At 34.7% G+C, this 26,497-nt stretch overlaps 1 protein-coding gene across 1 annotated transcript in view; it reads left to right on the top strand.

Moving 5' to 3' along the window:
* Positions 1 to 1,058: 1,058 nt before the first annotated feature.
* LOC145313615 (uncharacterized) overlaps positions 1,059 to 26,497 on the top strand; it is a 37,249-nt gene continuing 11,810 nt past the window's right edge. The window contains exons 1-13 of the mRNA XM_080153089.1: positions 1,059 to 1,351; positions 1,893 to 1,942; positions 4,584 to 4,654; positions 5,288 to 5,322; positions 16,039 to 16,141; positions 18,317 to 18,398; positions 22,198 to 22,256; positions 22,390 to 22,452; positions 22,748 to 22,806; positions 23,271 to 23,343; positions 23,512 to 23,612; positions 24,070 to 24,125; positions 25,605 to 25,701. Of these exons, the coding sequence (XP_080009215.1) occupies positions 1,282 to 1,351; positions 1,893 to 1,942; positions 4,584 to 4,654; positions 5,288 to 5,322; positions 16,039 to 16,141; positions 18,317 to 18,398; positions 22,198 to 22,256; positions 22,390 to 22,452; positions 22,748 to 22,806; positions 23,271 to 23,343; positions 23,512 to 23,612; positions 24,070 to 24,125; positions 25,605 to 25,685 (903 nt within the window). The 5' untranslated portion in view covers positions 1,059 to 1,281 and the 3' untranslated portion in view covers positions 25,686 to 25,701. The remainder of the gene's footprint in view (positions 1,352 to 1,892; positions 1,943 to 4,583; positions 4,655 to 5,287; positions 5,323 to 16,038; positions 16,142 to 18,316; positions 18,399 to 22,197; positions 22,257 to 22,389; positions 22,453 to 22,747; positions 22,807 to 23,270; positions 23,344 to 23,511; positions 23,613 to 24,069; positions 24,126 to 25,604; positions 25,702 to 26,497) is intronic.

The raw sequence follows: 26,497 nt of genomic DNA, 5'->3' as shown, positions 1-26,497 counted from the left end.
TAATTTGTTGTTAAAGTATATTTTCATTTATTCAACTTTTGTAGTTGTACTCGAAGATTCGGTACAATTAGGCTGAATTGTATTTAGTTTCTTTGAAATTCAAAAATTTGAACGTAAATTCACTCTACAAAAAACATTACATATAAGTTATTTTTAGTTTCTTAAGTATATGGTACAAGAAATATGATTTCTTTTCAAACAAGGATAACCATCCCGTAGCAAAAATTCCTATTATAAAAATTTGAAAGAAATGTGGAAAAAAGTTTTGGATCAGGTTCAGTTCACGGTAAAATGTATCTGGGAACGATTGTCTGCAAAAATCTATAAACTTTAAAGGCGTATGGTGGCCAAAAAAATTAATGTCTATATTACATTCGCATAAAATTTACTTACAAAAGAAGGCTTCCAAATTATCAGAGCTGGATCTTTAAATGTGTAGCCGTTGCCGTAGCTGTGGCCGTTGTCGTGGCCGTAGCCGTCGTCACTGCCAGTGCTGCCAATAAAACATGGATTTTTAAAACATTTAAAGATCCAGCTCTGTATAGCCCACATCCAATAATTCACAGATATCTCGCGGCGCACATCAATGCGCGGAAAAGAATTATTATACGAGTGTTTCTTCAGTCAAGATTTTCCTTCCATCATTAGATCTAGTCTCTTCCAGATTACTTATAGGCTTATACCGCTTATTACGATGTAAGTTCAGTCGTTTGGCAATACGATACCAGGAGCATTTCAACTTGAACTGAACAAGATCCAAAGTTTTTATCAACTCAAAATAGTAACAAATGTTTAAATATGTCATTCATATTGATTTGAAACAAAATACATAAAATAATAGTGTAGCTTTGCTACTTACAGAATAAATACCTTACCCAGTATTGAAGGTTGGTAAATGTTGGGTCTGCATGTCTGTATTAATTTATGTGTATCTGTTTGTTTGAGTATGTATGACTTTGTTCATCAACTATATGAAGGAAAGGAAAGCTGAGTTTCCTAGTTTTTAATGGACGCAACCAAATTGTATTCTAACTAAAACTAAGTAAAAGGAAGAAAGTAATGTTAGTGGTTTACAACAATATGTGGTAGAGCTGGTTTATAATAAACTTTCTTCTTTCATAGCATATTATATTTAATTCCTCAAGATTTACAAAGTTATGAGAACTTTATACTTTCAAATCATAATTGAAATAGTGAAATAGTATACCAAATAAATCCCGCAAGAGAAATGCTAAGACCAGCATGAATAATGTGAATTAAAAATGCGCCAATTACTTAATAATGGGTGCTAAAAATGACTTCTTAGTTTTGGTCATTACATTATATTTCTCCATTACTTATTCTAAGAAAGGTAAAATAGTTCTTCTCGTATTCATTCGAATCGGGTGGATAGGAACCGGTTCTCATCCATACGAAAAAACTATGTCTAGCATCTTATTATATCAAGCTTTCTACGTACATATAAAAATGTACAACCATAAGACTAAAACCAGTTTTTTAGCCCGTGTCTTCGGCACCTCAGAGCTAAAAAAACTGGTTTTAATCTTATAATTGTACATTCTAAATACGCGGAAAGCGGTTTATAATACGATGAAAGAAATAACTATTCCACATCTTTTTGAGTTTTAATGGTTTTCATTTACTTTGATTCTGTCTCTAATAATAACCATATTTGGTTTCTTTAGTTTCATTTGGATTAACAATTTTAAGTAAGGAAAAAATATTAATGGAAAAATTATACTTCAGTTAAGTATTTCATTAAAGTTCCTCATTAATAGATTTGTTTATTTCAAAAACCAAAATATATATAGCTTGTATCTGTATGTATAAGTAAATTTACTATTCTGTATCTATTTTATGTTTATCTTTATATATTTTTTATTTGTGTGTAGACTGTTTTGAAATTTGCTCATCTGGAAACTCCAACTGCACAATAAATCAGGTATTTATTTACATTCAGAAAGATAGGCATTGGAAAAAAAATAATTTATAACTTTGAGGAAATAAAAAGGTTGATGAGATATTATTATTGATTTACCCATCTTTTCAAGATATCATTAACATAAGAAAGTTTTAAATCTTTTGTTGAGTCACATTTGTAAATCTTTATCTTTTACAAAGAGGTAATGAATTGTGTTTATTTATGGTTTAATTTATTCCCCTTGTATTAATAGCAATAACACACAATTTACATTTCAGCATTACTTAAAATTTCACAGTTCTATTTTTAGAATCTTTATTTACTCACTAGTGGCTACGCTCCTGGAGGCATCTAGTGGCACTTGAGGCAGGGAGGAGGGGTAACATGACCGCCCTACTTTCATTTTTAGTTTTAAACAGAAAATAAAATAAAAAATTTGTGTGGTGGAGATTTTTTTTGTAGGAGCATTACTCTTGAGAGGTTCGTGGTAACCTCCCAAGTCCTTAAAATAGTCAAATCTATCACGGCCATGAAAAACTACACTTTAAAGAGAACCGTATCTGCTCGGCGGTTAGCGATATCCATCAGATTCAGAATACACAGACAGATACACATGATATTATATGATGTGATGATTACCTACTCGACTTCTAGTGGACACGTTTTTTTCTAAAGTTGCCCTGTGGATTCTTATCTACTTCTACCACTAGGCTAAATAAGTTATTTCATTTGTTTGTCAGAGTTTTATTGCTTTACTATCTCCTAGCTACGTTTACATCTATATAGAATGTAGAAGTTACTTAATCAATGATGTAAATTTACAAAGTTCACTGTATTAGATACAACTTTTGGAATCTAATTTTAAGCCAAAATTGTAAAATTTATTATAAACTAAAACGAGATAAAAATCAGTGTATTTAGAAATAAGCATATACCATGCATTACATTAATTATACCTAGCTATTCATGTGACATATTTGTTCCTAAAGTTTATTTTATATTGATGCCTCATAATTTAAGGTTGTTTATCAAAACTTGTTTGTTTAAACCTAGTTCCAAGATTAAGGGATCTTAATTCATGTCAATAACATAAAAACAAAGATTTGAAAAAACAGAATTGATATTTTCTATGAAAAAGACGACAATTCAAACAAGTTCAAAATTATTCTTGTGTATATCACAATATGTTTTATTTTCTTTGATAATTGATGTGATTTTCTTAATTAATTGCATTTGAAGATTTTTATAGACCAACAATGTAGGGGTTGTTTGGAAAATTTGAAGCAATAGACTTTTTTTTACATCTTTACTTATCTTTATATACCTAAATATAAGATAATCTAAAAATTTGAGAATTTTTTAGAAGAGCTCATGTCGAGACAATATATATGCTTCAAATTTAAAATATTTTTAAACATCAAACAATCTCAAGAAGATACTTCCACAAAATTTATTTCTAACATAAGATGCAGTATGAACAAGGGTAAACAAATACATTACAACATAGCTCTATGGAAAATCAAATATATATGATCATTTACTTAAATTATGAATGCATATTAATAAAGTATCAAGAGAAAAATGAAATCCCAAATTAAAAAAGGGTTCTTTTTTTGTCTACTAGCAAATTGCTTTCTGCTCTTTTGTAGCGACTTTCCTTTGTTAATATTTCTGACGCTATTGACTGATATTGAAATTCCCAATTAAAAGTTAGCACAGGGTCCATGTAGTGGGGACATACAGTTATCCTTCGGTATTCCCACATATTGTTTTACTTTTATGGTTAATATAAGTATTATGCTCTGAATATAAAGTAGCTTTGCTCTTTAAAAATATATACATACATAAGTGAATAAGTTGACTGTACTCTCTGTTTAAAATAAGTTGTTGTGCATTGAGAAAATGTGGCTTCTTAGAATCAACAGCATCACATCAAAGTTTTTCGCAGTTCAATCCTTATTTTGTGATGTAATTTGCGCTAGATATAGATTTTAAGAAGCGACTAAAGTGACCCAGTTTAGATGCATTTTTTGTATACACCCCAGGACAATACAAATTAAATCTTTCTAAATTTTTTATTTGTTTTCTGTGGGTTGCAGTTACATATTTAAATCCCTTTTGTTCAAGTGAATAAAATTTAGGATAGAAGTTGCAGCTTTTTTAAAAGTGCACAGATACCCTCATCTTATCTCATGTCAAACACAGTCATTAACATCAAGATGATTACTCTCTCCATTCAGTACTGATTTCTTGCAGTTTTCCTAATGTCCTGTTTTGGAACTCCAACATGGTTGAATCCCTCGACACCTATATAATGTAAATAAGAAAGAAAATTAGAAATTAGGGAAATTGGCACATTTTCTTATCTCAATATAAAGATTATAACATTCATGCATAAAATACATAAAATAAGGAAAATTAACAATTTTTCGTAGGCTAGAAGAAGTTTTCTTTTTTTATATCTAAAAACATGTGAAAAAGACAAAGGCTTTAAAATTAATTTAATTTGAATCGAAAAATATAAATTTAATTGCAATATCTAAAATGTATCTTTGACTTAAAATGTAAAAGTTAAGACTAGTATTACAAGAATTTATCAACATCTCAATTGAAAGGTTTAGTGATTTTCTAAGATTTATTATATTTAATCTTTAATTCTCAGGATAGTTGTGAATTTTGTAACACTAGTTCAGACTGCACTGAGGGGACTTGCCTTCATCTTCAAAATATTGGGTAATACACTTTTAAATAACATTTGCTTTTAAGAGATGATTGTTTTTTCATTTACACTTATTTTGATGGTATTTTTAACATTTAAAAAACTAATATTTTTCAACTTTCTGTAAATATTTAGGGTTTGCTATACAATCAATGACTAAAAAGTATAATATTCCTAATAAATTTGTAAGATAGAATTCTTATTATATATTAGTATATTAAGATAATTAGACATTGGATTAACATAGAAATAATATTATGTAAAAATAATTCTGGAAGCATTTAATTATTTCCGCAAATGAGCCTCTTTTTCAGAATGGAAATATCCTAAATTTCGATGGCCCTTTGTTAACTTTTATTGATGATTATTACTCTGAAGCCTAGCTTGCCAATAACAAAGAAGTTGATTCCACGACCCTTGATTTTTAAAGCCAAATGATTATTGATTTCCCCTGGTAACTGTTATTTTTGACGTCTCAGATACGGGTAATGCTGAGATTAAAGACTTTATTAAATCATATTGCCAAAAGTTACCTTATAAGAAAAAAAATAGTAAAGCAATAAAAAAAACCTGTGTTATGATTGTTGGACACCTCCTTGTGTGGTAAACTAAATATATTCCTAATTATGTATTTATACTTATTACAGATTAATTCATTCTGGATACTGTAAAGAGTTTCAAGGTTAGTCACATTTTTTGTACCGTACATTCTCTAACTATAATATGTCAATTTGACAGATCTAATAAACAAAATAAACTTTTCTAGCGAATATGAAAGATAGAAGTCGGTTTTTAGGTTTGTGTAGAATTACATAACTGCGCGTTTATGCATATATATTAATATTGGCATGGAGTCCGCTCTTCAGTGGCGTGCGAAGCACTTTGTCTAGGGGGGGGCATTTTGAAGATTTTGTAAAATTTTGCCCCCCCCTAAATCAAAGTGCCCCGGGGGGGCACTTTGCTTTAGGGGGGGGCATTTTGATTATTTATACTAATTTTAAATAAGGGCGTTTTAAGGGGTGGGATTATTTGATTATGGGCCTTCTAGTCCTTATCCCTTCTTCCCCATCCTTTCCCCCATCCCTATTTCCCATTTATATCCCCATCTCTTCCCCCCCCCCATCTCTTCTCCCCCATCCCTTCTCCCCACCCTGCAATGACCGAAGGGAAGGGAGCTAGAAAGCATCTTCGAAAAAAAAGCACAGAAGATAATTTAACCCCCCCCCCCCCCCACCACAAAACATTTTTTATGGGTGGAAGGGGATGTTATAAAATTTCAGCAGGAAGGATGAATAACCCCATTAAAAAAATTTTGGTGGTAGGGAGATAAAAACACTCATTTTGGAAATAATTTACCAAAAATTAACCTAATATGTAAAACTGATTTTAAATATTTCTTTATTGTATGACAACAAGGATGACAACATCTTTAAGTAGCAAAGCACAAAAAATCATTAATAAGAATACAGACAAGTAGATTTAAAGAGCATCTGTTGAAATAAATATATATTTTAGATAGAAAAAGTCACAAATCCTTTTTGCTGTATGTTGTGTGATGACAGTCAAAGTAAATTACGTACTGGATGCTCGAAACAGCTAGAAATTTTTTTTTTTTTTAATTTTATAATCCACAAACAAATTTATCGTACCATAAAAACCAAAGATATAAAGAACTATGTAAAAAAAATTACTTGTCCTTTCATCTACAGATATAAAAATCTCTTAGAAATATGGAAAACTTTGGGGTATAGTCTCTTTTGTGGCAACGACTCTTAAGGGGCATTTCGTCGTATTTTCATAGTAGCTTTTAATAGGTTATTCTAGGTTAAGTTAGGTCAGGTGATTTCCCTGCAGGGTTAGGCAATTGGCCCCGCAGGAGCTATAAATAGGTGAAAAGCTACTGTGAAAAAACGACGAAATGCACCTTAAGAGGCAATGTCACAAAAGGGACTATACCCGAAATTTAAAAGATACAAAAATAGCCTAAAACGTCCTGAAAAGCAGTCCGACCTCCATGAATTTTTAATAGTTAATTATACTCCATAATGATGGGAATGTTAACATTAAGTTTTAGCCTTCTATCTTTAATTGCAGTTGAAAAAATCACATTTCCCCCTTAGCATTATGTACTGACAGCCATAGTGAATTATAGAGAAGCTAAAAAGTTATAACAACATATCCTACTCTCTTTAAATGGCACTTTAAAACTCTGCTAATTTTTGATTAAGTGGTGTTTCCAATGATTTATAAGGGCGGTGCGTGGAGTGCACCTAAAAATATTTACTCCCCCTTTGAACTAAAATTAATTAAAGACAACAAGAGTGGCGTATTTTATCAAGTTAGGAATATAGAGTGTAGTTAGTTTTAAGGGTTTTTAATGAAAATTGCCATAAAAAAACATGTCTTTTTCTAAGGGTATGTACACAAAAAAAATGATAAACTTATCTGAAAATAATATGACATCATATATAGTTATTCATTTAGACAGACATACAGTGTTGAGAAAAAGCCTTAGATAAATATTAACGCTGTTTCTTTTTTATATAAAATAACTTTTTGATTAAATATTTGTTGTTAACACATGTTTTTATAGAAATAAAAACAAAATTACAATGTGATAAAAAGCAGAAACCATTTGGAAGGGCGCGAAGCGCAAATTTTTTTCTTCAAATATGCAGGGAGGGAAGGGTTTTTGGGCTGTTTATTACACTAGTCCCCAATATTTCATATAAAATTTTCTTATTCGTTGGCTCAACAACTTTGGGGACTTTAATGGAATTTTGATTGGTTGGTTAATTAAGTCGAGTTTCCATACATTTCATCCACTAATTGTAATCTATATAAGGGGTAATTTTGTGTATCATCATTGGGGATGTACAAAATTTCTTTGGTAAAAAGTTTATATTATACAAAATAAAATACTTCCTATTACCTGGTTTGTTATGTTCAGTGAAAAAAGATTATAACCTAATTTCTACACTAATTAAAAAAATTTGGTAAGGTTAAATGAATAGTAACTGTCTGTTTGGCGCGAAGCGCCAAAATTTTTTTTTTGAGTATTTCTTGATCTTTTTTTTGGAAACTGGGTGTCTCAACCATGACACTTTGGTTGAGCTTGACTTCCGAATTAGCGGGAAGTTCACGAGATCAGTTGGCGAACATACAAACCCCCAATACCAGGAACCATCAAGTTTCAACAGCAGGTTTGAATATAGATTTATTGATGAAATTATTTCAAAGACCTGAAGCTCTTATGGTTTCAAATCCCTGATATACTAGGGTCGTTCACACACAATGAGACCAATGATAGGCCCAATTTTGTTCTCCGAAATCTTCACACTCTCATATCTCATTCAAAAGTAAAGAACGTGCGCATCCAAAATAAACAAACACTCTATGCCGCGCCACATTATGAAAGGAAAGCCCTAAAAGACGACATTTGCGCTTTGTTTTTGGTTAATGATAAGGAATTTAATTTCGAACTTGATAAACACAAAGCTTCCTCGAAAAGAGGTTAAGACACACCCCCCGTTTGAAAGTCAAATTAACTTCCTTAACGAGATTCAAGGTTTTTTTGCGCTGAGCACTAGCAACATTTCTCACTAAACTCAACTCACCATAATCACATGAGAATGGCCACATCCCGAAAACGTGACAATTTTGCTCCTAACTAAATGAAACCCCGTGAAATGCATACACAATATTACACTCCTCACTAAGACTCATAATACCTCACATTTTAGGATAGAAGGATGGGGATTGGTTTGTACCATACAACATTCCGTGCACATGACAATCACAAGATCACATACACAAATCCTAAAATAGATAATCCTATTAATCATGATGTTGTAATATAACAACTATACTAAATAATAATCATTTCATAATCAATAGGTAATAAATCATTATTAATAAATCAATAAGTACCTACGAAATCAGGTTGAAATGTAAATGTAAACAAATAATGGTAAAAATAAAACGAAATAAATCTTAGACAAGAAAATTAAGATTTATAGGTACTTAAAACTAAATTTGTTAAGCATCAAAAAGAGTAGTAAGAAAAAATTTTTCAAAATCCTTGGGCAGAAAGTTTTTCAAACCTAATGAATAAGAACTGTAATATCTTAATCAACAATAAAACTTTTTAATACTTAAAGAATAGCAAAATAATATCTTTGTTAGAATTTTCATCGAAATTATGAAAAAAATACCAATTTTTCTTTGTAAAAAAAAATGAGACTTTAAATATGAATTTTCAATCATTCCTTGATTTGAATAAAAATGTTTTACTTGATTGAAATTCATATATAATTTTAAAAAAATCTGCTAAAAAAATACTTGATTTTTTTCTTAGAATAAATATCGAATCACGCAACCTCGACACATTTATTCCTTTTTGTTAAACTTTTCAGGTAAGTTTTAAAATGAATTGTACTTTTGAAAAGAAATTAAACTCAATAAAATTAAATTTGAGCATATGAAATAGAAGAATATTTAATCGCATTTCATTTGATTCTTATTTTAGGCATAAAAATAGGCATGTGAAAAATGTGGTTTTTTTTTTACTAAAAAAATCTCAATTTCCATAAAATAAGAATCAATTATTAATCATAATTTTTAACAACTGCCTGACTGATACAGCATGTTCTTCTAGGGGAGATTTATCTGTCAGTCTGAACAAGACTCTTGCAGTCTTTCTTCCATCCTCAATTCTCGTCACTCGGCCCATCCTCAAACATCTCATCAGCGGATTGGTACTCGTAACCAGAACTATATCTCCGTCAGCTAGTGGCTCCGCCATCTCATCCTTCCACTTGGACATCCGTAATATCTTCGGTAGGATCTCCTGGCGGTAGGCAGTCCAAAACTGGGCAGACAAATCTTCCAACAACTTCAACCTGGAGGAAATTTGGTCCTCCGGTTTCATCGCCACATTGCACAACGGCTGGCGGTCAACATTTCCCAGCAGCTGGCCAGGGGTGATCAGCCGCCAATTCTCCACGTCGTTCGCAGCTTCAATCGTCAATGGTCTGCTATTCATCAATTTGCTAACCTCCGCCAACAGCACCAGGAGCTCGTTGAAATTAACAGAACTATTCACCAACTTCTTGGACAGCAATCTCTTGGTTAATCCCACCATTTTCTCCGCTTGCCCAATATAATGGTGGGCTCGGGCCGGGATCTGAGACCAAGAAAACTCTACCTGGCTGCCCAACTTCTGCTCTAAAACCTTGCGAGCACCGGATAATTGTGTGCCCATGTCGCTTACTATGATCTTCGGCAGACAATGAACAGCTTCCAACTTGCGCAGGGACAACAGGATACTGCTGGTATCATACTTTTCCAAGGCATCTAACCACAACGCCCCTGAGAATCTGCAGACCACCACGAACACCCACACCTTCTTCGTTGCTGTCTGACTCCTCGTTTTGGCGGCAGCTCTCCTCGTAACCAGCGGACCCATCAGGTCGACCTGCACAGCTTCAAAAGGCCTGCTCGGGACCAACTTGTCAGGTAACACGTCCTTCATGGTAGTACGACATTCCTTAGCCCTCTCAACACTGCAGGGCCAACATTTCTTCACTTCCATGATGGCCAACCTCCTTGCCTTCACAATCCAGCACCAACGGCGGCTCTCAGCTAAAGTTCCACGGACACCAGAGTGAAGCTCAACATGCGCTTCTCTCATAAAAACAGCAGCTAACCAATTACCAGGCTCCAAAATTATTAAACCTGGCATGTCTTCAAATATCATTTTACGGCCGCCAGTAATGGCGTCAATGACTGGCTGTCCTCGACCAACCATTTTAAGAATCCTCATCTCCCTGGTCATATAATTTCCACCGGGACCAACGACAGGCCAGGTCAATGATACTTCATGCACTAATGGATTTAATGACGCATAATTGCCTTTAGCGTCATTTATCCACTCATCTTCTTGGCTTCGTGACACAATGAAAAGTTCCGCCGCCGCCATAAAATTGTACAAAGACGGCTTGTACACAGAATCTGCGGCTGCTACATGACTACCAGCGGCTGTAGTCTTACTTTCTTGTCTGCTCTTTAGCTTCTTCAACCAGGTGTTCGCAACTTGCAGGACAGCTGCCATAATACGTTTGGCCTGTCCAAATGATCTCCTGTGCTTAAACCTAAAGACATCTTCAGCGGCTTCTCCGGCAACTTTCATTGAACATAACTTAACCATTTTGGTATTCAACTCCTCTGGGGGTAAAACCTGCTTGACTTCTTCGGCAGTTTTCACCGGCCACGCACTTTCATCCTGGCGCAACCATTCTGGGCCCAATCTGTACCTGGAACCTGGTCCCAAATCTGATACCTTGCAGGTGCTTCTGGTGCCCAAATCTGCAACGTTTTGCGTCCCCGGGACCCACCTCCAGTCATCCTTGTTGGTTGCAGATTGAATTTCTCCAATACGATGAGAATTAAATGTGTTCAACATAGCACTGTTGGAAACTATTTGTGATAAAACACACGATGAATCAGTAAAGTACATCACTCTGATAATATCAAAGGGCAGGGCATCTCTGACGGACTTTGCCAACCTTGTGGACATCTGGCACCCCATCAACTCAAGGCGTGGAATTGATTCACACTTGACCGGCGCAACTCTTGACTTGGTGGCTAGCAGAAACGTTTCAAAACCTTGTCTAGTTGGCCACCTCAAATATGCATTAGATGCATAAGCCTCTGATGACCCATCCGAAAACATCATCAAGGATGGAAGGCCAGTTGGTTCATCCGGGACCACACAACGGTCAAACTCCAATTTAGCGACCTCAGCTCTGTCCTCCAGCGACTGAACAAGTTCATCCCGTAGACTTTTTGGAATGAAATCTTGCCAGCCCAAATTCAGCAAACATGTTTTCCGCAGGACAAGTTTAATTCTCAACAGAATAGGGCTGCAAAGCCCGATCGGGTCGAAGGTTTGGGCGGCGAACCTGTGGACCATCTTCTTCGTCAGATTCTCGTCCAAGGCGTCCTGGAGGTTGTACAAATCAGCATCCTCTTTCACCTTCCTTCCCTTGACTTTACCATCTTGGTTGACTCTTGTGGCAATGGACAACACATCGGTGGCTGGCTTCCATATCAGCCCGAGAACCTTGGTAGGCTGGCAATCATCTCCAGAATATATGACTTGTTTGAAGGAAAAACTACCTTTGCCGATAATCCTGTCGGCCTCTTTCATCATCTCCTTGGCTTCTGGCTTCGATCCTGCTCCCGAAATAACGTCATCTATGAAGCTGTGCTTCTCAAGCTTAACTGCAACTGGAATCTGGGGTAACTTGAATTCCTCATCAGGGTAGGTAGGTATTTGTGGCTCCTTCCATAATTCAGGTTTGGCAACAATTTCACTACCGTTTATTTGTCCCTCTCCATACATCTCCTTGACCTCTGCTTCACTCTTTCCGCCGAACAGGCGGGACGTCAACTTCAGGGCTGTAACTGCCAAATTTCCCGCAGCTAACTCGCCGAAATTTACAACTTTGGTCAGGTAAATTTCAAGTGGACCATCTGGCGTCGGGGAAAATAAAACTCTCTTCATCTGGCTGTCGAACTCTGTGGCCAGGATGGAGTTATAAAACTTGGAGATATCCGCGGTTATACCAACCTTGTAACCGCGGAAAAGCATCAAATGATAAAATATCTTCTGCATTGGCGGCGGGCCTCCCAGCATTATGTTATTAAAACTGGTACCCTTGAACGTCAGAGAACTATTTGCACACAATCGCATGGGTGTGGAACTTGAATCCTCCTTGAAAGCAACCACTATTGATGAACAAGACTTAGGTCCTTCATACTGCAATTCTTCAGGCGTGGCTTTTTGAAAAACGCCTCTTCTTATGGCGTCGTTGAATACCTCCACATACATTCCATAGGTACCTTCCTTGACCATCCTGGCACGATCCTTTTCAGCAATTTTGCGGGCTAAACTCTCATTGTAAGGTAAAGTGTGAGGATCTTCAATATAAGCATATTGACCTGTCCACTTGTTGGACTGCAAGTCTAGTGTTAAACCTGCCTCAATTATCCTCTGCCTCTCACGCTGGTCCCAGGTAGTGCCGTCGGCCATAGCCTTGCACTCTTGACAAGCAGTACATCCTGGACAAAGTGCCTGCGGCTGTACGCCAAACGATTCAGACGTCAGAAAGTCTGGCAAAGTGCCTCCACTGACACTGACAGCCTTATAAGCCGACTTTTGATCTCCAGCTCCACCATCAGCACTCGTACAGATAAAACCACTACCAAAAATGGTTCGCCACAACATAGACTGGCCCACTTTCTGGTAGGTTGAAGGAAACACGTCAGGATGTGTATTTCCAATGATGATATCTAAGCCTCCACTAATATATGTAAACCTTTCTGGCGGCATTTTAAATATCTCGGCGGCAGTTTCGGGGTGGACCGAGCGCATCTCGTTGGCCCCGCCGAGGGTAGGCATGACAGCTGCCTCAAACTCCCTCAGATTGCCGTCCCTATCCTTCAGATAAAACACAACGTTGCGGCAAGAAGACTCACTGCCATCAGCTACAGAAATAGTTGTATATCTGCCAGTAGATTTCAGCTTCAACTTGTTGGATAACTTCTCAGACACAAGTGGCAAATTTGCCCCGGAGTCAAACATTACCGTGGCGTGGCAGGTGCCGCCGCCAGGTGCTACAACAGGAACTAACTGAAGTAAGAAGGTACAGGGGCTGGGTGCAGAACTTGACTTGTAAACTGTATTCACACCAGCACTAGCCTCATGGAGTAACCTGGAATGGTATCTGTCGCAATTATTGGTACCACAAACACCAAGCTTATCCGATTTATTACATTTGTCAGCAGTATGGCCGTCACATAGGCAAAGTTCACATAATTTCTTCTGCTGGACAACTTTCTTTCGGTCAACCACGTCCATCTTCTTAAACGTGAGGCAACGGAAAATCGGGTGTTTCTCCTTGCAGCTCTCCACAGGACATGCACTGTTCCACTTGGAAGCCTTGTCCTTTCCAGCCTTTCCATTCTTATTGTCGTTGCGGCCAGATACTTGCGCGGCGGCAGCTCTGTCACGATTTCTCTTGCCGGCGCCATTGTCATAGGACATATCACCAGCCAACATGGCACCCCTGGTCCTCTCCAGCAGTTCTACAATCTTCGGGATGTTTGGTTGGTTCATGCTACCTAGCTCCATCATAATCTTGTCTTTCAAATTTTCAGGGCACTTGTCTTTAAAAATATGAATAAGAGTTAGGTGGTTGTAATCCTTAGCTGCAGAACCAACGATGGCTTCTACCTCCTGCATCATGCTCTTGAAGGTAGCAATTGCGCTAACCACGTCCACAGGTTTATCCACAGGTTTCATCTTGTTCAACTTAGTTAAAATCCTCATGAACCGGCGAGTGTTTGATAAAAACATCTGATCAAGAAACGCCCATTGTTCATTATGATCTCTAATCGCTGACACTTGCTTGCGTAGTTCCGGGTTGGTTATCACCTTCTCCATACACAACATCAGACTTAACCTCTGGTCAGCAAATCCATAACCAGAGCATAGATCCTTAAAGACCTGTTTAAAGTTTGGGTAATCCGTGTCAGTACCGTCGAACGACGGCAACAAACTGTTGTCCCAGCGCCCATACTGCGGGTTGGAACTCCGAATATCCACAGCAGACATACTTCTGGAGAGCATGGCAGGTGTCCCACTCTCATCCAGATTAGATGAACAACGTTCCATCTCTCTAAGCCTTCGGTACATATCACGTACTTCTTGGCGCAACTCCACGGAAATTTTAAGCACTCCCATGTCCATCTTCACCTTCTCAATGACGTCAAGGTTCCTGGCGACAGTGCTTGACCTCGCGTCATCTGAATCATTGTCAAGCCAGTACAGAATTTTTGTACACTGCTCCAACGACGCATAAACTTTATCTGCAACAGTTTTCTGCTCACTAGCTTCATCCAAATCACGCTTGAACTCGCGCAGCTCACTAGTCTCCACGGCAGGTTTTAGACTTTTTATTAGGTCAGATTGGTCCTTGACCTCACTAAAAATGTCACGAATTGATTTTACAGTCACATTTTCACATGAATTAAAACTTTGGCAGGCTTTTAGATTGTCATAAAACACTTTTAACTGTTCATCAAAAACTTCTAGCCTTTCACTGCCAATAGCGATAGCTCGCTCAATTTTCTGCTTTTTGGTTAGTGGCATATTGATTCACTAGGTACTTATTTCACAGAAAAATTGTCACAGTTTATTGCATCAATAATTCACTGGATGCTATTGATCTCTTGATGAATGCTAACGCCTATTCATCAGATACTTTGAAATTGTCTCAACCATGACACTTTGGTTGAGCTTGACTTCCGAATTAGCGGGAAGTTCACGAGATCAGTTGGCGAACATACAAACCCCCAATACCAGGAACCATCAAGTTTCAACAGCAGGTTTGAATATAGATTTATTGATGAAATTATTTCAAAGACCTGAAGCTCTTATGGTTTCAAATCCCTGATATACTAGGGTCGTTCACACACAATGAGACCAATGATAGGCCCAATTTTGTTCTCCGAAATCTTCACACTCTCATATCTCATTCAAAAGTAAAGAACGTGCGCATCCAAAATAAACAAACACTCTATGCCGCGCCACATTATGAAAGGAAAGCCCTAAAAGACGACATTTGCGCTTTGTTTTTGGTTAATGATAAGGAATTTAATTTCGAACTTGATAAACACAAAGCTTCCTCGAAAAGAGGTTAAGACACTGGGATAGTTTTGCTTTTTGTAGGGTAGGGGGCAAAAAGGGGCATTTTTGTTGACCAGGGGGGGGCAAAATGGGGCATTTTTCAACATTTAGGGGGGGGCAGGGGGGGCGGTGGCTAGGGGGGGGCAGGGGGGGGCGTTTTAGTCGCTAGGGGGGGGCGATTGCCCCAAATGCCCCCTTCGGTTCGCACGCCACTGCCGCTCTTTGACTGCTTTTAATTTGTTTTTTTAGTATTTTTAAATTTTCTCTCCTGTAACAATAAATAGCCATACAAGTATAATTAAGGGACATTTGTAAAATAAGGAGAACTGCAATCAAACAGTAATCGATGTCAAAAATATTGAGTGAGCTTTAAGTACCCCTGGCAAAACCATGTGCACGCAACTATTTTTATTTGTACAAGACACTTGTTACAAGCAAGAAGAAAAACAATTAAACAATCTTGTTATAAATGATAACTTTAAAATCTGGACATAATTTTTGAAAGCGAATCTTTTCTATATTTAGGGTCAGAATAAAAATTACGTCCGTGTCGGATACTTTATCATGTTTATATTTAACTAAGTCTATTACAAGATTATTCAAATTATTACTAAAACTGTAAAATGAAATTATTTATTTTTTAAGGAAAATTATTTTCTTCGCATGATGGAACAAACAATGATATTGAATTCTTGATTATCCTCGGACTCGGACTTTTTGTGTCCTTGTTTGTTATTATTTGTTTCAGGTAAACTTTCAACTTTTATTTGTGTAAAACCATAGAAAATTAAAGATAAAAGGTCAGGTATTTTATTGCTCTCCTTCAAGCTGAAAAATAAACCCAAAGAAATACACAATATCATTTTCTGATACAATTTTTTTGGCGTTGTTATAATAAAATTTTTAAGAGACAAACCCCTTGAAAAAAAAACTTGTTATGACTTTGCAAGTAAAGCTTCGCTAAAATTAAACGTAATCGTCCATGTAAGACTAAAGTTTTGTATTGCAAAAACTGTGAGAATAGAGTTTCAGAGTTTAGGCACTAATTTTGCCAATATCCACACAACTTCTAGTGACCCATTTTCAAACATTAAAGTTTAAGTGCTAAAATATGTAAAAAAAAAAAAGGAAGGACAAAGTTAGTTTAAAAGTAGGTGCTAATTTGTCGGAATGAAACCCCATGAAAAACTCAAAACTCAAACATCGGAGTAATTATATTTTTATTATGAAATTCTTTGTCTAGAAAATTACATTTCCATGTAGAAATACTAGTCTACCTTAGCTTGCCTAGGAACAAATATAAAGTTCATTCGCTGCTAAAAATATTAATCAATTCTAAAGCTTTTGTTCTATAAATTATAAATCAAATGAAAGAAGAATAATTATCTCCAAACCTTTCAATGTTGTGTAATTTTTTTTGCATCAGATAATCTTTTATATCTAATTCTCATTATATGTTACATACAAGTTTTATTTGAGTCTACGAATGACGACCACATCATATTGATAAGAACACTCTCCTGAAAAGAATATGGGTTTTAAAATTATTTATATTTGTGCATGGACCTTTATTTCTGTACATGAACATTGATCACTAAGGATTATAAAACTCCAATAGGTATATGCTCCAACCGTTTACCCCCTTCAAATAATATTTCAGAAAAGAAATTTTGGAGTGGTTATATCAATTATACCCTTAAAATTATGTAAGAAAATACAAGAGTTTCTTCATTGTTGGCCTATATTTTCATACAACTATAACATGAGGTTTCAACCAAGCTCTAAGCTCCAGAGAGAAGGGAATGATTTGAATCAATAAAGAAATAAATACGACGCTGTGTGTGGTGTGGCTTACGGTGGCTCTTTCTACTTGCCTCAGGGAATGGTTGTATGCCTTACCATTTTTACTGGCCCGGTACCACACAATATAATAGTACACTCCTCTCCCTATGGACACCCACACTCACTAACACCCACGATATCGAGGTTTCCGAGTTATTACACAAACTCTTCCTTCCAGTTTTACAAAATTACATTTACAGTTAGAAAGGCTTTATATTTATCTTTAAACTTTCTTACAACTTTAATACTTTTTGTTTTGTTTAAATCTTTTATTTTACATAATCTTAAAGAATATGCTGTATGAAATAGTATATAAATGAAGCTTATTTTATCTTGTAAAACCCCCAAAACATCAATGTATTTTACCCAAGAAAAAGAAAATGAATGTAAGTGTATGTATGTATATACCATGAATGTGTATGTAACTCATAAACAAGTAACATTGATTGTGTCGTTCTGCTTTCCTACATCAAAAACTTTATATGCACATTAAAAGCTTTGTTTATGTCAAAACATGGTAAAAATATTAGATATATTAATAAAAAGTGATATTTACTTATGCAACAAAAGAAGTGTTTTAAAAAATTACCATCACCCAAACTTTGTTCAGCTTTTCAAACATACACATTACTTTCAACCTTTGCAAAGATTGCATAGGTAACAATGTAAGGAAGGGGGGGTGAAATTCTTCCCCCTGGAAAAGTTTTCATGCAAAAGATTGGATCTACTTCCTGTCCTTTGCATTTTCACTTGAATGTTATTTTATTCAATTCATTTATTTCAAATGTTTTGCACTCCTTTTTGGTTTTAAAGCTACTCTAAAATTATAAGATTGGTTAGTTTATCATGAAACTACGATGCATTGAAATTAAAATCATTTTCTAACATAACACACAAATCTTCTAATACTTTTTACTTCTTTTTTTACAAGGTTTATTCTATTTTTTATTTGTTAAGCTCCGTTGTTCCTATTTAAATAGAGGTTTAATTTGAAAATTTGTTCAATTCCTATTTCCCCCTTCTGTTGTAATAGTTTAATATATCTAATATTTTTTATTTAAAAATCTGAATATATTTGTAGAGTTGTTTGTGATTATTTTTCCTGGCGACAATGTTGTGAGTGTCAGTGTACAGTAGCTGTTCATTGTTGTTGTGAACCTAAGGTAAGATTACTATGCGCTAATTAAGGCTCAGGCTCAGATGTATTTCTTCAAAAAAATATTTTGTAGTAGCGAAGCTACTCTATAATTCACTTTGTCTGTCAGTCCGTCAGTCAGTAGTCAGTAACGCTATGGGGGAAATGGAATTTAATCAGCTCCTATATTAGATAAAAGGCTGAAAATTCTTGACAACATTTCCATCAATATGGAGCATAATTAAGTATAATTCATCAACAGCGGTCGGACTGTTTTTAAGCAGCTTTTTAGCTGCTTTTATTTTTCAAAACTGATTTTCTCAGCTCCTGTGAAAGATAGAAGGCTGAAACTTCTTGGTAATATTTCTACTAATATGGAGCATAATTAAGTATAAAACATCAATAGCGGTCGGACTGCTTTTGAGCAGCCTTTTAGCCGCTTTTACTGTTAACAACAGATTTCTAGGCTCCTACAAAAGATACACGGCTTAAACTTCTTGCCAATATTCCCTTCTTTATGGTTTTATAAGTAGGTATGAAAAATCTATGGTAGTCTGACTGCTTTTAAGCAGCTTTTTAACTGCTTTTGCTTTTAAAACTTTTACACATAAACCTTAATTTTTTAAAAGTATCGTGATTTTAGTTTTTGCATATTAATATGTATATTAAGATATATAAGTTGGAAAGAATTCTAATGTTAGATGGAGATTTGAAATCTGCATCAAATTTTAAGATTTTTTTAGAAATCTCCTTTTTTTAGAAATCTCCCACTAACATTAAAATTCCTTCCAACTTATATATCTTAATTTACATATGTGTCTTTTCTTTGTTTTGTTAATCTGCTCTATAAATTTGTCCGTTTTTCAATTTCATAAAATAATTTGTGCTTCGTTACTTATGGATGTTGTCATCCTTGTTTATATACACAACTCTATAATTTACAAGTGTTAGTGAGAAAATTAGTGCAATCAGTTCAATAGAAAAAAAACAGATCTTTTAAAAACCTAGAATATCCACATCCATCGGAAGAAAAAATACAGCAAACATTGATTAAGTTAAATATGTGCATTGGTTATATTTTTCAATTCAACATATCACACAGTGCAAATGAAGGTGCTTTGACTTTTGTGTCAGAACCTAAATTGGGACATAGTGCATTTCATTACCCTAGGTTAGGTAACTTCATTTCACTTTTCAATAAAGTCTAAAATGCAGCGGTTTTTGAGAAAATTAGATTTAAAAATTTCAAGTTCAATTTTCACCCACTAGGAGTTACCACATAATCATGACAAGAAAAGCTAAGATCATTTATCTAAAATTTTAAACAACCTTGCTTTTATAAAGTTCTTCATTTAAAGTTGTATAAAATTTTAACCCTTACAGATCGGGGGGGGGGGGTCATATTGACCCCCCCCTCTATTTTTTCAATGTAATTTTTTTTGTAGGTAAGATAGAGAGTTGTGACTTCATGACTTTTTAAGTTTAGTACTTAATTTTATACGGTCAAAGTCGGTTGGGTAGCACCAAAATTAAAAAAAAATTCCAAATAAATCTTAATTTCTACATTATGACTTTGTATATAAGGTAGAAACCTAAATTTTTTTTGGTGAATACTGAGATATCAATGACCTTATAAGAAAAGTGGTGTTATGACCGTTTGACCGCACCCTGACCGACTTTATGGCCGATTTTTGTCCGGCTTTTACTACAGACATATATCATGAATATCGTGGCTTTTATTACAGCTAGAGACCTATAAATTTTTTTGGTAAATCCTTGAGCAATAATAAACAGATAAAATATTAATTGGTGCCGCCAACCGCCGTTTTACCGCTGTAACCGCCGAAAATGGCGGTTTCCGTTATTTGCCGTTTTTTGGCGATGATCAGAAAAAGTAATTTTTTTGTTTTGAAAAATAAAAGTTTGGTCATCCTAGCTACAAAATTGGCCGCTTTACAGCTGTTTTAAAATTTAGCGGCTGGCCGCTAAAAAGCGGTTAAGGAGCGGCCTGACCGCTATGACTAGAAAAAGTAATTTTCTCTAAAAATACACATGAACCACCAGAAAAAATTTTTACGTCTTTATCTGTAACAGAAGCCGAGATAAAGGGGGGGGTCAATATGACCCCCCCCCCCCATCTATTAAGGTGGAAATAGGGGCCCGATCTGTAAGGGTTAAATAAATAATCTTTGCTTTTCTTGTCATGATTATGCGGTAACTCCTAGTGGTTGAAAATTGAACTTGAAATTTTTAAATCTATTTTTTTCAAAAACCGCTGCATTTTAGATTTTATTGAAAAGTGAAATGAAGTTACCTAACCTAGGGTAATGAAATGCACTATGTCCCAATTTAGGTTCTTACACTAAAGTCAAAGCACCTTCTAAGGCACTGTGATCAGTAATGAAATCTGACTCAATTTTTAAATGACACTCTATTGTACTTCAAAAAGCATTACTATTGAAAGATGTAACTTAAAATTATAAGGTCATTGTCTATATGTTTGTTTACAATTATTTACAAACACTAGAGAAAAAAACACTTAGTAACATCAAGTTTTTCGCTAAAATACACATAACACATTGTTTTCTTAAATAGTGATTGTGTGTGGTTTATGACTGTAGAAACCAGCAACTTTATGTGTGTCCTTGTAAAGTGCATCTAACTTTTGACAACTAAATTTTTTGTAAAAACTTTTCAATTCTCACACATTTTTCTCTCTTAGATACAAACTAAAAAGTTCTTTTAAAAAAAATCTATTGGCTGCTCCCTTAACCTCTATGGATTTCGTATTAAAGTATACCATCCAAGTTTATGAATAAAGAACAAAAAACTAAGAGCTAACTCCTCCTGAAAAGGAAAAATAAAAAAAAAATATCTTAAGAACTTGAGATCCACCCATGCACACAGATATAAAGAGTTTTTTTATGTATTAGATTTTAATTATAAGAATAAGATGAATAATTAACTCACTGAGATAATTGTGAACAAAAATTGGGAATAGTCCCTTTCGTAACCTCGCCCCATATGGGGCGATTCATCGTATTTTTAAAATGGCTTTTTATAAGTTATTTTAGGTTAGGTTATATTGGGTTAGGTGATTGCAGGGTTAGGTAATTGGCCCCGCAGGGTTAGAGCCCCCCGCAGGTGCTATAAATAGGAGAAAAGCTATCGTGAAAAATACGAAGAATCGCCCCATAAGGTGCGATGTTACGAAAGGGACTATACCCCAAAAATGACCCGCGACCGTGGCTCAACGTCAACACGTAGCGCATCCGCTCGTCGTCGGAAAAGTGATAGGTTCGAATCTCGGTCCGACACCGCATCATAACTAAAGACGTTAAAAATGGTTCCCACTGCTACTATGTCAGATGCGCGACGTAAATAGACAGAGTGGGGGGAATACCTTGGCCCAAAAACAGGCGCAACTCGTTACCATGCACAGTTGGGACTTTTCAGACAAAGGTCGTGCACCTCAGAGAGTTGGTTGTCTGATGGGCGAATGGACGCTTTACATCGCAATCATAAGCGGAGTATGTTACAAGGTGTGTGGTGCGAGGTCTAGTTACCTAGTACCCGAAGCGACACCAAGCCCCCTAGAGTCTTAATACTATACCCCAAAAATGAGTATAATAAAATAAATGGGAGAAATAGTTTTGTACTCTTACAACTTTTCTCCCAAGCAGTTTCAGGCTCCCAAGTACAGAAACTAGATAGTTAAGTTTAAGGGAAGATTGATTTATAATCCATTGTCTCTCAGCTCTCTTTCTCTTTGTAAATATGTGTTAAATATAAAATTTAATTAATTTTTAATTTTTGTTTTGTTTTAGATTCCAAGTTTGCGAGTGATACCCGCTACTGGTGATACAAATCCTCCTACAAGTCACGGGTAACTAGCTTTCAGTGACAGTGGTATTATAAAACTTTCTTGTTGGAAAAAATATCTTGCTTTAGGATTGCACTCCATCATAAAATAAAATGAACATGGCCACTTATTTTAACCCTAAATTAAAATTTTTTAGTGGCCTTGGAACACCTCCTCCATCATATTTGGAACTATATCCACAAGCACCACAAGATATTAGGTAAGAAAAGATTAAAGTTGCTCAATTAACGAATAAGGAGCGTTAAATGGTTTAAAGGGGAGATTACCAACACCCCTTCCTTCCAAACAAATTTGGCATCCCAAACGTTTTGAAAATTATATTAGAATTAACCCCCATTTTTAGGGGAGATTATTACCCTCGAAACCATATGAAACCCCTTAGATTATTTTTGCTATTATTTTTGATATTTTTTGTTTGTAGATCTAAGTACACCTTTTTTGCTTAAATATAAGATCCAAGTTTAGTCTATGTACGACGACATTTAATATTTTAGAGATCAGAACTATCCTCCATTGAATATAGAACCAGATATTGACACCTCAAATCTTGCAGGAACATTTACTTTAAATTTTAAAAAAGCCTAAGTAAAATTTAAGTATGAAAGTAAACTTAATATTTTACTATAAAAGATTGGCTTTATCATTGTCTCATGTCAAATGATGTAGATAAAAATATTCAAGGGTTGTGGAGCTCCACCCAACCCCTCCCCTGTTATATTAGAAACCAAAGATAGTAAAGTTGCTCGAAATTAAAAACCAGATTTCTTTTAAAATTGTTGCAGAATTTGTTTATGCTTGCTTGAATTTTTATAAATAACCAGCTTTAAAATAAAGCTTAAATAATTTTTTATTGTGGTATAATAAACGACGCTTTGTCACCGCCAATAATTCGGTAATTCGACGGTCAAAGATATTTGGTAGATATATTTATAAAGGGAACAATTCCTGAAAATTTGTGAAGGAGATGTTTATTTTATGTCCCCTTTAACTTACCAACAAGTAATATGGTATACATAGATTCCACTGGAAGCTATCTGCCCTACCCAGATTCTGCTAGACTAGAGGAAACTGAACATGTTGCTGATGCAGGGTATTTTTATAAAATTCAAATTTTGTATTTGTGATAATTCTTAAAATGACATAGAAAAAGAAGAAATTAGAACTGTAGGACTTGTGTAAAAATGTGACGTAAGCAAAAACATTACAAACAACTTATGCTCATATTTCATAAATGAAATTGCAGCGTTTATATTTTTAGTGTAGGTGAAATGCAACATATTCACGATGACAGTGGGTCAGACTGGGGCTCTATAGTCTCTATTGCTTCATTCCCACATCAACACAATAATAATGATCAAAGTAAGTACATGGACAATTAAACGGAAACTTGCGATTCAGACAAACAGACATAGCTGGAAGACTGATAGTCTACCTTTAATTAAACAATAACCTAGCTACTCCTAGATTTAACCTATATTCTAAACATTATGTTTTAAAATGAAAATAAAAACTTAATACATTATCATTATTAGTAAACTAAAATAATAGTTGAATCTTACCTTAGTTTCTAAACACCAGTAGAGCACTATTGAGTTGAAACTACCCTGGTAATATTTAGTGTAAATGTGTATGGCTTGAAATCAACAAATTAAACTGGATATATTGACTATAACTCTCATTAAACTACACAACTTTTACATAGCCTAAAGCTTTTGTTTTACAAAACTCATAAATATTTCTTATCATAAATATCCATTTGCCGAATGGACAACAATGTAGAAAAGCTTCGCTTTTAATATCATTTTTATTTGATTAGGACGTTTCATTGGTGGCCAAGGTCCTGTGAGAGAACAACCAACTAATAGCATACAAGTAGGCAATTTATATATATACTAAAAAAGCATTTTAATGTTTTTCAAGCATTAAACAATTTAGTTGGTTTATTGGTCCAACCCCAAACGTAGGAGTCCCAAACGTCGGAGTGGACAAAAGCAGGTGTCCCAAACGCAGGAGTCCCAAACGTCGGAGTGAACAAACGTAGGAGTGGGACAAACGTCGGAGTGGACATTGCTTAAGTAAAACCTAGGAGTGTCCGCTTTTTTAATAATATGACAATTTTGAAATTTTTTTACCCCTGTCTACGAAATAATGACTATGGCCGCAGCGCTCGGCCCCCTGGTCTATAACCTAACCTAACCTAACTAAGAAAAATAACGAGACCGAAAAGGGGGGGAGTTGTATAAAAAATTGAAAATTGAAAAAAAAATTTCGGACTCCTGTGTTTGTCCACTCCGACGTTTGTCCCAAAAATCCTGCGTTTGTCCACTCCGACGTTTGTCCCACTCCTGCGTTTGTCCCACTCTGACGTTTGGGACTCCTGTGTTTGGCGTGGAACCAGTTTATTCAGTTATTACACGAAAAATTATAATTGTTGAATACTTTTAGGAATAGTAGTGTTTAGCAATATAAAGGGCCTGAGTTCCTACATTCAGTTGTGTCTAAAAAATTCCTCCCCTTAAATTCAACTCATTTTGGGATGCATCACATAAGACTGAAAATTTCTGAGATCTTACTCCTACTCCTACATATATTAAGAAACACATAACAATTAACATAACTACATTAACTAGCTGCTTTAAACATGAAAATGTAATTGATATTTTTGCCTGTTTAAAATTTTTTATGAAATATGTGAAAATATTTTTAAAGTACACTTTTTAGTATGGTAGCTGCTCTATAACTATAGATTGCTTTATCGTCTCACTTATAATATATTGTATTTTTGCAGTCTTAACTTTTTAGTTTCTAAGCACTTTATATATATCTTTGTATTATAGATATATAATATACTGTTCTCCAACTCAACACAGTTCCTTTACTTAATTAAAAATTGTCATTAATTAATAATGCTTGTTGTTGCTGCATAACTTATATAATAAGTATCCTCGTTTATAACCTTGTAAAGTTGGTAGACCATGCAGAAAGAATGAGATGATTATTGAATAATTTCATTGCAGTTATTTACAAACAAAATTACAAAATATTTTTCTTTTAGTTACAAATAATAATAAGAAAATTAAGGAAGCAACTTCAAAAAGTAAAAACATATAATAATTGACTATAATAATAAGATCAAATGAATGGACAGACAAAGTTAGTTATAAAGTATAAAATTCTTAGTTAAGGAAATTTGTTAAATTCAGACAATTTGTTTCATTTCTATCTCAGGCATAGGACTGACAGAACGACAAAGATAGTTGTGGAATTGATGTTCAAAAGTCATAATACTAAACTAAAATATGTTTGCGTTTGACAAATTTGTATAATAACATTTATTTTACAAAATTTTAGAATCGAGATCAATTATTTACTATAACTGATCACCCTGGTTTCTCTTGTATTTCTGCAAACAACCGTCCTACTACTTGTTAATTATGCCCAGTTACAGGTATACAGTTTTTCTTCTCATTTTTTACAGTCATTTCTTATCGCGGCTTTGTGTCCTTTCTTTTATTTAGATAAATATTCCTACTCTAACTCCAATCAAGCCTCTAATATTTTTTTCAGTTGCTAAATTTTTATAATCGTAGCTGGCAGCCGTTATAAGGTTTTATGTTTTATAATTTATAGTATAGTAATTTATATACTCAGCGTTTATTGCAAAGGGATTATTGGAAACACATACATTTAATATCGAGGAAAAAAACATGGAGAGAAAAAACGTGATTTATAGAGCAGATTCTCGGCGGAAAAATAAAAAGATAAGATATGCAATCCTGAAACATTAACATATAATCTTTTAAATGCTCGACAGTCAGTAAGTTGTATACTGGATGCTCTTTTAGTTAGGGTTACCTTAACATAATCATCAGTCTAACTTAAATATCGATATAAGAAAACCACATTTCCATCATAGAATTTTTAGAATGACTGATATGATAGACAGTAATGAATAAAGTAGCTTTACTAAAACAAACACTGGTTATTTGGTTTAAATCAAATGTTAATTTTTAATGCTTTTAAACAATTTAATTCATGTGTCTAAATGATTGAAACAAAATTATATCAATCAATATAAAATTTGGCTAACCTTGAATTAATAGCATTTTGGCTAAACTGTAAGGATAATAAACAGATAAATGGAGTTCAATCTAAAATATAGATACATACATTTATACAGTTAGGGAGTTGAATCCATTTTTATAGAAGCAGAAACATAATCTATGATTATGGTTTGGACCCTC

This window comes from Acartia tonsa, chromosome 3 (assembly GCF_053477335.1).
Source record: "Acartia tonsa isolate MP-2025a chromosome 3, ASM5347733v1, whole genome shotgun sequence".
Taxonomy (NCBI): domain Eukaryota; kingdom Metazoa; phylum Arthropoda; class Copepoda; order Calanoida; family Acartiidae; genus Acartia; species Acartia tonsa.
This window is presented reverse-complemented; position numbering and strand designations above follow the sequence as displayed.